At 36.6% G+C, this 13,100-nt stretch overlaps 1 protein-coding gene across 1 annotated transcript in view; it reads right to left on the bottom strand.

Annotated features, from left to right (window-relative positions):
- The window catches only part of LOC116841543, a 117,926-nt gene that overhangs the window by 64,842 nt on the left and 39,984 nt on the right, over positions 1 to 13,100 (bottom strand). The window contains exons 6-9 of the mRNA XM_032809604.1: positions 10,407 to 10,502; positions 10,201 to 10,272; positions 9,990 to 10,070; positions 9,606 to 9,644 (exon numbers count right to left, since the gene is read on the bottom strand). Of these exons, the coding sequence (XP_032665495.1) occupies positions 9,606 to 9,644; positions 9,990 to 10,070; positions 10,201 to 10,272; positions 10,407 to 10,463 (249 nt within the window). The 5' untranslated portion in view covers positions 10,464 to 10,502. The remainder of the gene's footprint in view (positions 1 to 9,605; positions 9,645 to 9,989; positions 10,071 to 10,200; positions 10,273 to 10,406; positions 10,503 to 13,100) is intronic.

Genomic DNA, 13,100 nt, shown 5'->3' with positions numbered 1-13,100 from the left:
GAGTCTGATCGACGCCAGCCAACCGCTCGGCATTAACTGACTTTCCTTCGTCGACTCGTCGTAGTTGCGTGTTGGTTCTCTTTTTCGCGATATCATCGAGAACGCATCAACGGCGTAACCGGAGGAAGAAGGATGTCGGGCAGCAGAGGATGTCGCGATCAGGGAATATTCTTGTACGCGCAGGGCTTGAGATATCGCGATAACGGATAAGCGGCTGCGGATTACGCGCGCAGTTTCCGCAGGAGGCTGCTCAAACGTCGCTAGACACGTTCGCCGAGCGGCATAATATTCGCCTAAGGACGAAAGGAGGTTCCGACCCACCGCGAAATTGCACGGTATTTCGCGCAACGGACGAGCGAGCGCGCGACTTCTTTTGTCGCTCTCCGCCGACTCGTTTTAATGGAGCCCGAGAAGCGATCGCGGAGTCTCTCTTCTCTCGAGAAGGCGGCGATTGCTGGCCCGGCGTCGTGAGAATCCTGGCAACGAGAGCGTCTCGCCGCGGCATTCCTGCCCGCTAACAGGACAGAGGGTAAACGTGTCCCTGAAGGCGACCGGCATATTTGCTCGCGACTCTACTTTGCGGCACGCCGTGCAGGCATGGTAATTCTATTCGCGTTGCGATAATAGCAGGGACGGCTGGATATTTGCGGCACATGTGTCGCATTCTCGCGAAAACAGAGCCAACCCTACGCGTCCTGCGTTGCGTCCACCTCGACATCGTGCTGCATTTAATCTATTCTATAAGTCAACTGTTTGTTCATTAACACGTCCGCCCTCACTTCAGGAACTTTCCCCACAGACCACCTTGTGTTATCTTTTTCTTTATGTCTGTCTGATTTTAATGTCTTTTAATATTTGTTTATTCTTTTTAAACTATGCAAAATAGTTTTAGTTTGAAGAAAATGAACAAATTATCAACTCTCAAAGACGTACAATTACCTGGAAACGAAATAAAGGGGAAGCCTTTTCGGTCATATTTTTTGATACATACATTTAGGTCTGTCAGACTCGAGAGACTTTGAATTACAAACAACATGTTAAAAATACAACTTTGTTAAAAATTAATATTTTTATTAATTTTGGTTATTCTTACTTGAAAGTTGACACTTTTTCTAGAGATGTAATATGACATCTGTAAGATAATAGTGCAATGAAATAAAAAATCTGTAAACAGATTTATGTTTTCTTTAAAAATTTTCACATATTTTAAGACAAAAACAAAGTTTGTAAGAGCTGACGCGAAGTATAAATGGCGAAACTCACTCAATCTAGAAAAAAAGCAAGGAATGAGATTTTGAACGGAACCCTTCAAGGACCACTAAATGTTTTAAAACCCCATTTCTGATTCCATCTATAGATTGAGCGGTATTCGCAATTCGCATCTTACGTCGGCTCTTATAGTCTTTGTTTATGGAGGGGGAAGGAAGAAAAATTACAGCTTGTCACGCATATGTGACGCTGGTATCTCGTGAGAGATTGGTACGTCACACATGTGTGACGTTGGTAGCAAACGTGTTAATAGTAATATTCAATATATTACCATAAATACGTCATTGCATCAGCTAAATACTGATTGATGGAATAGATGCAAATTACGCGATATTGTCGCAAAGTAAATGAATTTCCATATTTCCCACTCAAGAGTCCGAAGTAACTTTAGAAACGCGCGAATCCGTTTGCAGATTTTACTGCACCTCTATCTTACAGACTTTTCTACATCTCTGAAAAAAATGTGTCCTAAGATATTGATTTTCAGAAATGGTACTTCAGAGTCGTTCGGGTCTGATAGACTCAGACTGCGCTTGTATGTCGCAAACAATATTTAGAAAAAAGATATGGTGTATATAATTAGATATATTTGTGAGCAGTATAGTTGCATCATCTTAATTGTCTTTTCGTGATGATAATTTGCATGGTTGATATGACTCACAAGTAAACCTAAAAATCCAAAAAGTACATTTCGATTTCTTTCTAATTTGGCACAAATGTAGAAGTACAAAAAATATTTAGGTCATATTTTTTTATTTTTGCTTATACTTTGAGTTTCACAGAGCAGTTTATAGCTTTATAATGTTCTCACTTCTATCAACAAGTGCAACAAAAACGCATAAGAAATACAATTTAATATAAGATATTGTCAAATAACTTTAACAAAATTGGCATAACTGAGACACGAACCATTCTAAATTTCTTTAGCCGAGATTCCAACCGAAATATTTTAAATCTGTGCTAAATTAGTCAAAAATGGTTCGAATCTAGGCTAAACCGAGAAATTATTTGTATAAATAATTTGTTTTCAACTTCTTACATGTTTTGTTTAAACATTTTATTATTTATACAAATAATTTTACACATTAGACTTCATAATCAGCAAACCAAAAACGCCTATATCTTGTATTCAATTTTATTTCTTATGCATTTGTTGTACTTGTTGATAAGAGTGAGAACATTAAAAAGCTATAAACTGCCCGTGAAACTCAAAGTGGGCCAAAATAAAAAAAAATATGACCCAAATATTTTTTGTACTTTTATATTTGTGCGAAATTAGAAAGAAATCGCAGTGTAACTTTTGGGTAGGTTTACTTGTCAATTACCTTGATATATCAATGTAGTTGTACGTTAGTTGTAACGAGTCAATTGGGGTGACATTTACTATGGATACGGTTCGGTTAACCATGTATAACAATGTATATGTTAGCAACCATGTATCATCACTACTGCAACGTCAATAACATAGTATTTCTCTGTAGTTGCAGCAACAACATTTGCTGTATTTCACTATTAAATCCGGTTGGCCCAACCAGATCTATGTATGAGCTAACCATACTGTTTGTTTGGCGTATGATTGTACGATGATGATACGAAAAAAATTCATTATAAACTATATTAATATATTGTAACTACATTATGTTATTGTAACTATAAACTTTATGTCCAGTATCTAGCTCTTATTTGCCGTAAATACATTACTCCTGCACTTGCAGAGCTCCGATGATATTTGATTGTGTGAAATTCGAAAGAGTTTGTTTCAAGAGCGAGAAATGTCCCTCAGCGACCCGCTTGACGTCCGAAGTACGAGCTCGGAAGGGCTTTCGCGCACATACGCGTTCACCAGGACGCAAACGTGACGCCGACGCGATACGAGTGCGAACGACGTGGCCGGCAAGGCAACGTACGCACGCACGCACGCACGCACGCACGCATGCAGCCGGTGCAGCAGAGCGACGCGACGCGACGCGACGGGATGGGTGGGACAGGAGGGACGAGAGAGACGCGCGGTGTGGTGAATGCGAGACGCGAGATTGTGTGGGCAAGCGGAACGTGTCCTTGACTGCAGGAGTCCGCTATGTCCTACACACCCACCAACCGCGCGCAGAAGAGGAACGCGCACCGCTCGCACCCGCGGGACCCGCGGGCAAAAGCCCTGCAGGGAGGAGAGTGGTGGATGGGGACACGCCGCGGGACGGGGCGAGCCGGAGTGGCGATCCTTAACGAGCAAGAGCTCTCTCTCTCGCGCGCGCACTCGGCCAGCGGCGACCTTCTGATCCCGTTTCTTCCCCTCGCTCGAGGCTCCGCGCGTCGCATTCTCGCCGCGTGCCGCGCGAGACCTTGGGACACCCGCCGCGGCCGCGGAATTATTCCGCGAGGATTCGGACATGCGTGCAGAATCTCACCCAGAGTGCGATCGACGGTCGTTTTTGAGAGAACGTGGTGACTTCACGACAACTACTCCCTAGTTCCTCGTAAACGAGTTGTTTTTCGTCCGGTGAAATAATAATAATAATGTTTTATCAAAACGCACTCTTTGATTACGTAAACGGGAATGGAAATGGAGTAAAGGCCAAAGCACACTAGCGATTGGCGATTGACGGTTAACAATTAAAGATTAGATTTTAACGAATCAACAAGCTTCAGCCTTGGCTTGCTTTGTTCCAATTGGCCAAGTTCCAATCTTCAATTGTCAATCATCTATCGCCAATCGTTAGTATGATTTGATCTTAACGCAAGAGCATTAAAATTTTCTTCAATTTGAAAATAATTAGCAAGTCAATGATCAAAATCATTATCAATATTTATATATAGAAACAATTTTACTGACTAATGAAGTTAATTATCAGTCAAATTTTGATATAACCAATGATTAATTTCGTCAAACAATTAAATTTTTCGTGATTACATTAATGACAATTTTGATTATTAAATTGCCAATTATTTCGAACAAGGAAAATTTGTGATTAAAATCTCTTTTAATTAATATAATCAGCAAAAAATAACCAAAATTAATAAAAATCATCATATATAAAGCCACAAATAATTTTATCCATTGAGATAAAATTAATTAGTAATTTAAATTCTTATACAAAAAATCACAAATATTTTTATCAATTAGTAAAATTAATTATTAATCTAAACCTGGATATGATTGATTATGCAGAGTTAATAATTTAGTTAATAAAAACAAGAGATTAATAATTAATTTCACAAATCAGTTAAATTATTTATAATTAAATATATTACGGTTCATTATTTTGGATTAATTTTTTTGATTTGCCTATTATTTTAATCAAGGGAAATTTTCAATTGAAAGATTCTCTTTGATTAAAATAATCGTCAAACCAATAATAAAAATTAACAAATATCATTTAATATAAAATCCTAAATAATTTCATCAGTTGATGAAATTAATTAAACAAATCTTTATGTAATTAATTATATAATGATTGTAATTAATTTATAATTAATTTTATCAATTGATTAAATTGTTTTTGATTTCATGCATTATAAAGTTTGATTATTGATTTGGCGATTACTTCAGTCAAGAGAAATTTTATTTACCTAATGTCATCAACACTAATTAACACGTGAAATGTCACAGTAACATCGGACAATTTTCTTCCTGATATTAAAATCGACGTGTTATTTTTTATTACTATGTTAATTTATTATTCAGCATGTTATATTTATTATTCAGAAAAATGCACACAAGAAAAAAAGAACTTGTACGAAGTAACTCGCACAGTTGGCGAATAGGAATTTTTTCGCACGTCCATTATAACATATTTGGCAGTTAACGTGTTAATAATTCCAGCAGAAAATAGCAGGAAATAGATAAATATAAAATAGGCATATAAATAAATGATCAAGATATTTCACGTCGAAGGTGACGTGCGAAGAAGACGTCAAGCAATCAACTCCAAATCCATCGAGAAGCACGCTCGCGACATGTGTATGGCGATTTCAACAACGTTCCGTGTACTCAGTCGTCGACGATAATCGAGGCGTTTATCGCTGAGAGTAATCTATCACGCCAAATGACACGAAATTTATTTAACACGCACTGCCGAGCGCCGCGAACTTGACTGTGAATCGTGCGTCATCGCACGACTCTAGCACGGTTCTATGAACGCGGACTAGTACTTCGGTAACAGTTTGCAGTTATAAATACGATAATACGTGATATTTTTCGACGATATTTTTATCTGTCGTAAGCTCCGCCGATAATTACATCAACTTGCCTATCCCGTTTCTACGTCGCGCACGAACATAATAAAATCGCGATGAAATACCAATAAAATCCTTCTTAGATATTGAACGTTTCAGACGTCGAGGACTAGAGTGACATTATGTAACCTTCCCAACGTTATTAAAAAAAATTATCTAAAAAATTAAAGTGTTTTAATGTGTTAATTACTCATGTTTATCATTTAGTAACTCTCTCAAAAGAACTACCACTGGAGAGAATTTTTTAGTATTTTGTAACTTTATTACTATAAAAATGTGTTAAATTTAACACGTTTCATATGTCCAAATTTATCAACTTTAATTCTTATGTTAATTCAACACAAGGCAAATATGCCAACAGATGAAATAAATAATATGTCGAAAATTAACACAGTAGAGTAACGTTTAGATATTATTGTTGTTATTTTAACACTTAGAGATCGTGAATATGACCCGAACATAGGATTGTCCGAATAATATAGTGAAATTAACATACGGATATGTTTAAAAATTTAACACAAAAGTTTCCACGTGAATCGACTTCAACAAAAACACAAAATGTTTTCTTACCGTGTATTAATAATATTATTACTTGAAATTTGCCTTCAGTGAGATACTTAGAATTGAATTCAGAGTTAGATGAGAGTGTTTCAATTGAGTCGTGATTAGAGACATAATTATCACATACATTAGATTTGTTTTCGAAAAAAACTACTGCATTAGCGCAATAAGTTGGAGTAAAACAAATATACTTTCTTTCATTCTAACTCATTGCAATAGTAAACTTAGTTGCATTGATGCTATACTATTCACTAAATTGATAATCACTAGAAAATTCCCACCAGCCGTGTCCGTTTCTAGCTGATCGTTTTTCATAACTTTGAGTAACAGGTAAGTCACAGGTAAGTCACAGGTAAACAGGATTGTGTTCATGACAGGTAAGCGGGAATGTGTCAAAACCGAAGTGACATTTTGACAGCTCGACTCTTTCTTATATATGTGTTTTTATTAGAAGGTTATCCGCTCATGTAACGTGCAATCAGTAGAAGGAGAGTAAGAATTTTAAAAGTAAATAAAAAATATTTTTAAATATTTTCTTTACTAAAAATATTTTTTTTGAATATAGTAAAGTAAAATGTGTATTAATATTCTGAGGAGCTTAACGAATAGTTTGAGAAAAAATATGCTTGAGAATAAATATGAGTAAAAAATATTAAAATAAAATATTAACATGGTAAACTGTCAAAATGTCACTTCTATTTTGACACATTCCCGCTTGCAAGATAAATCAACAGTTATGAAAAACGATCAGCTAGAAACGGATACGGCTGGTTGGAATTTTCTAGTGATTATCAATCTAGTGATTGGTATAGCATCAATGCAACTGAGTGTACACTCTGAATAAAAATCTGAGTATCTCATACATGAAACAAGTTCTATGTGACGACTATTTAATATGCATCTTAGGTCCGTATTAATATTCGTTGCTTGAAACTTGCTTCAGGTAAGATATTCAGATTTTAATTTAGAGCTTTTCAGCTGAATCGCAATTGTAAATATAATATCACATGTATTATTATATGATTCAAATAAAAGACTTTTACCTAACTCTAAATTCAGATTTGAGTATTTCACGTAGGACAAGTTTCAAGTAATGACTATTTAGTCTTATGCCCGTATTGATAGTCAGGCCTTATATTTAAGGCCTCTTTAAGTTTATCTTTAGATGCTCTGTAGCCAATAAAATGATCCATAAAGCATCTGAAGATAAACTTAAGGAAGCCTTAAATATAAGGTCTCTTGTCAATAACAAACACGTATGCATAAGAAAATATCTCCGAGAAGATAGTATGTCGTATATAATACGACACAACAAGTTATAAAGTAATTAATCAAATAGTATATATAGAATATAGAGTATATATAGTATATATATAGAGTAGTAAATAGTATATATAGAACGTACATAGGATATATATAAAACATATATAGAGCATAAGAAAGCATATATAACATATATATAATATATAAATATGATATGTTAAAATATATCAGTTTAATATATCATCAAGAAATAATCCGACGAAAAGGAAGTCTGCCCAGTTGAAATTTCAATTGGCCATTGTTATGCAAGAATGAATTAAAAAAATTATAAGCTTTTATCAATGAATACTCCATTCACATCTTTTTAATCTAAACAAAAAAATTCAAGCCTTATAGATGCTTGAAATGAATTAAGAAACAGTTTTTTTTAATTTTTTACCAGTCGCGTCTTTTTGCACATTTTTCTAAGGATTGAGCTAGTCAGTACTTTTAAAGAAATGAAAATTCTTGACTCATTGAACTATTGCGAAAATCTCAGAGCTAAATTCTTTGGATCATTCTTACGTAACTCCGGCGAATTGCAAATTCCAATTCTTACTTTACTTCCCGTCGGACCCAATGCGATTTACGTCTACGTGCATGCAATCTACGTAAAGTGACGCTTTGTATCTACTATATGAGCGTCTAAATTGAGCGCTCACCATTGCGCGTCGTCCCACGATGTCCAGGGTCCACCATCCTGTCATTGCATCTGACACCGCATTGGTCCTCGCATTCCACGTCGCCTGTAATTCACTACCGACCACGGTAATCTAACGGAGGTTTCCCAAAAAATCCTGTCTCTCTTGAGGGATACATTCCGAGTTGCAAATTGAGTATGAAATATTGCGAACTGCGTTCTCGAAAAAATGTCGGCCTTTCGGATAAACGACGAGTATGTGCGACGAATTCAGCAACTCAGTCCGGTCGAGTTATAGTGTATCGCTTTGATACACATGCGACGCGAATCGCTTACGAAGAAAACGGAATCCGCGAGCGAAGGGAACACACGACGCGATTCGAAGGCCGATCTTGCGAAATCTGACGCGAAGTAATCGACGAAATTCTCACGTACGACACGGAATATCTCTAATGTAACGTTTCGATGGAGCACGTAGTAGGCAATACAACTCCGCATTATTTTTGCGGATAATAGCTCCGCAATTCTTTTGCGAAAATAATTCCGCAATGCTTTTGCGGATAACAACTCCGCAATATTTCTGCGAAATTCGCTCGCGACTCTTCCGCAAATACGATCTGGTGAAATTTTTCCGGTGAAACATATCAAATCGCGAACGCGAGCGTGAATGAAAAATAAAATACTATTAAAATTGTGACGATAGAGATAAAGATTCTATTCAAAATTCACGCGGAAAAAATGTTACCACGTGAGACGTCTGTCTTCGATGAAACTTCGCGCGCCGCGTAAGTAAATAAACAACTGCTTGCATGTCTGACTTGTGTACATCGCGTTTTTCGCGAGGGATCATCGCTCGCTAGCATTGTCTCTATTGTGTTCCACGTTAGAAAACTTTAACTCTAAGTGAAAAATTGAAACCTGAAAATTTTCCAACGATCGTGAAATTAATTTTGCGAGCAGTTTATATGATCACGTTAGATCGCTTCGAGCAGGTGTCGTACGATATCAAATTTTACTTAATAACAAAGCATTCTACTTTATGAAATGCAATCATGATTCAAACTCACACGAGGGAGAAAATTAAGAAAATTGAGAAAACGACCGGCGGAAGATCTATGACGCGGGTGATATGATTACGCATTTTCTGCGGCACAATCTCTTTGTGCGTTGGCGCATTGCTCGAGATACCTGGAAGATCGCATTCAATAAAATTGAATAATTTTACAAAATTTTGAATGTTAGAGCGTATACTCAATACTTTAAGCATCTACCAGATAGTGTTGAGGTTTGATTAATCAAAATTTCCTCCGACAAAAATCGTCGATCAATCAATAATGTAAGTTAATCAGTTAATAAATATATATACATTGGGAGAAAAATACTTGAAAATTTATTTGCTAAATTTATGTAGAATATGCGTTACTAAATTATTCTTTAAAAAAGCAATCTTCCAAATGTTTCGAGCAGAGTGCTTTTTATTGGACGGCACATAGGCATACTACAACTATAGCAAAGTAAATCGCATTGATTCATAAGCGTGCATTACATCGAAAGACTTTTTTGTCTTTCTATTATCAATATGTTTCTTATTTTGACTCACCGAACCGCTGATTAGGGCTGCCACGTTCTGCTTTCGTTTCTGGAACAGAAAAATGCCGTTTAGATTCGTGCATCGATTTGAGTGAAATAGTTAGAAAGATTAAGAAACAAAAAATAAGCGCGATATTTTTCACGCTGAGAGAATTTTTCGGAATGCATTCACACTAAAATATTCCACTTTCTTTTTTCTCGACGTTGCGAATAAATCTCTTAGTCAGGACAAATCAACATTTTTCAAGTAGCGATGTTATTCAGAACAATTCTCCCCGCGTGTAATTACAATTTAACGCGATCTTTGACTCAATTCAAATTATCTCAATTTTGAGCAACAAAATTATCAGTCTTATCGGATTTCTAATTATGAATGCTAATTAGTGATGCTCACCTTCGAGCAGACCGCGCTCGGCCTGAGCCGGATCCTCCGGCGCAGCAGTCTCTTAGAGTCGGCTGGTCGCTTGCCTCGTCTCTGCAACAGAAAGTAGATTTAATTTAGTATTAATTAGTTACATAATGAAGGCATTAAAGAACTCGAATTCAAGCAAGAAAATTTCCTTTTGTTAGATTTCTAATTACGAATGTAAATCAAGAAAGCTCACCTTTGCGCCGACTCTGCCAGGCCCGAGCCAGATCCTCCGGCGCAGCATCCCCTTGGAGTCGAGTGCTCGTTTCTGCAATAGAAAGCAAATTTAATTTAGTATTAATTAGTTACACAACAATGGAGGCATTAAGGAACTCGCTTTGAAGCAAAAAATGTTCAGTTTCCTCGGATTTCTTATTATGCATACAAATCACTAAAACTCACTTCGAGCCGACTCAGACAGGCCCGAACCTTCGGCGCGTCATCCACCAGGCATCGCATCCCCTAGAGCTGTGTGACTGCGTGTGCTCTATTGGATCTCTGCGAATATATATAAAAAATATATATATATATAAATATGGAATATATATAGAAAATAGATTTAATTTAGTATTAATTAATAATTTAGTAATTTAGTATCAAATAGTTACAATAACGTACGACAGTAAGACGAAGAAGAGAAATTATCATAACGGCACGCTCGAGTTCCTTCTCAATGCGTAATAAAAATAAATAAATGATAACCGAATAAAGAAGTAATAATACCCGATTAATCAATGGATAATGATGATATCTGATTAGCATTGAGGAACTCAATCGCGACGTTTCTCTTTCTAACAAGTAAATGAAACGCGTAAAAAGGTAAATGAAATGCGATAGTTACCCGCCTGCGGTGTTAAAGCCCGCAACACCTGCTCGCGTGATGAGTACGCGTTTTGATGTGTCTTAATTTCGTCTTAAATGTCGCGGAGTCGAAAAGCGGGATGAAAAATCGACGCGGAATAATCTAGAAAATAACGCGGCAACTCCCAATGCGTTCGCCTCGACGGTTGATAATGTTATGATGTGACGCTCGAGCACGTGCTCATGTCGCGTGTTTACATGACCGAAGCGCCGCTGAGTCTCATCCAAGCGGGCCGTTACGACGGCTCGTTTACCTAGACTTTGTTCAGTCTAAAGTTTTTGTTAGAGCCGTTGTCCAGGTATTGTTATTATCGATTATTCGATCATCATTATTTCGTTATTATCCACTCGCGGATATTATTACACGATTGTCGAGCAGATATTAACACTATTATTTAATATTCGAGTATTATTGCTTCTTTATTCGGTTCTTATTTAATTATTGCTATTACGCAAGCATTAGCATTATTAGGAAAGCAACTCGAATGTGCCGTTACGACGATTTCTTTACGATTTCTTCGTCTTTGTTCAGTTATTATCGTCGTTGCGATAAACAGTTGCGTGGGCTCTCAGAAAACTATACATATATACTCTAAATATTCAGACGTTGTGAAAAGTGCGATAAAAGTACGGTGCCATCTCGAAAAATATCCGTGAATTAATGTTTCGCTCTACTTTATCATAGTTGTCGGAAAATCTAACCGAATATAATCATAAACTTTTCTGCAAACTTTTCGCATCTTTTTTGGCATCGAAACTAAATTCTGAAAGTATAGTAGTGATCTTTGAAATTTTCTTAATTGGAGCATCCACAGTTTTGGTATGTACAACCTGCAGAATATTTGTATTAAACAAATATTGCACTAACTGACAACTCAAAATTTAAATTTAAACATATCTTTTTCGTTTTCATCATATATTGAGCAATGCTCCAATTAATTTTTGCATGCACTTTTGTTGTGTAAAAGCGTTTGTATTTCTGTGCAAGCAAAAAGACGTAAACTTTGCAAAAAAAAAGTCAATGTCGGTAAAGTTTTCATGTCCAGCATCGCCTTAATGTGCGTCTTAAGTTCGTATTAATAGTCATTATTTGCTTCAGATAACATATTCAGATTTTAATTTAAAGTTAGTAGTTTTTTAGTTAAATTGTAAATATAATATCACATATATTATTATATGATTAAATAAAAGACTTTCATCTAACTCTAAAAACAGATTTGAATATTTCACGTAGGACAAATTTCAAGCAACGACTATTTAATCTTATGCCCGTATTCATAGTTAGACCTTATATTTAAGGCCTCCTTAAGATCATCTTTAGATGCTCTGTAGCCAATAAAACGATCCATAAAGCATCTGAAGATAAACTTAAGGACGCTTTAAATATAAGGCCTGACTATGAATACGAGCATTAGACAGTTAGATGTAAGTTTTTTTGTTTGAATCATGTAATACATATGATATTTCATCTGTGATTACGACTCAGCTGAAGAACTTACATTTAATTCTAAATTCAAGTCTGAACACGTCGCCTGAGGCAAGTTTGAAGTAAGGTCTATTAATACAGGTCCAGGGGGGTCTATGTTCCTTAACATGATAGATCGTACTGACATTCTATTTTCCCGCACTATTAGAAACAGACAAGAATTTATATGAAAAAGAAACTATGAAGAATATTCTCTCCGTGTGTACGAATTAATTCGTGGTCAGCACTCAGCGCGTGGAACGGAGAATTCTTTCCGCGTGCCAGCTGTGAGATAACTCGCTGCTTGGCAGTCGATGTGTTAATCTTAGATATGATTCTAATTTCAGACGTATTCAGGAGTTTTATTTGCATCACGGATAGAGCTGTTGCCTGAGTCGAATGCCACGCACGGTTAATGTGTGTTTCAAATTTCAGTTGTTCGCGAAGCGTAGCGATTCCGTCAGATTCCGTAAAGATCATTATGCAATTGCGTAAGCGTGGTCGTAAGTGGTTGCAAGTGATTACGACAACCAATCAGAATAAAATAATCAGTGAATAAAACACTCTAATCGGTTGACTCTTATATTCACGACCGGGCTTACACAATTGTAGAATGGCCTTAGGACGTCTTTTTCTGCGAATTTACTCGACGTTGAGCTGTTGGATTCATTCCATCAGATCGTTCTCGATCGCGATTTCTTCGACGGCTTATGACCGGAAGGAAGCGTGACCGCGTGCGCGAAGTCTTTCGCTCTCCCCCCCCCCCCCCC

The sequence above is a fragment of the Odontomachus brunneus genome, unplaced genomic scaffold (assembly GCF_010583005.1).
Source record: "Odontomachus brunneus isolate Ranch 3 - 2012 unplaced genomic scaffold, Obru_v1 Obru_scaffold_016, whole genome shotgun sequence".
Lineage (NCBI taxonomy): Eukaryota > Metazoa > Arthropoda > Insecta > Hymenoptera > Formicidae > Odontomachus > Odontomachus brunneus.
Note: the sequence above shows the minus strand (reverse complement) of the source record. Positions and strands in the feature narration are given on the sequence as shown.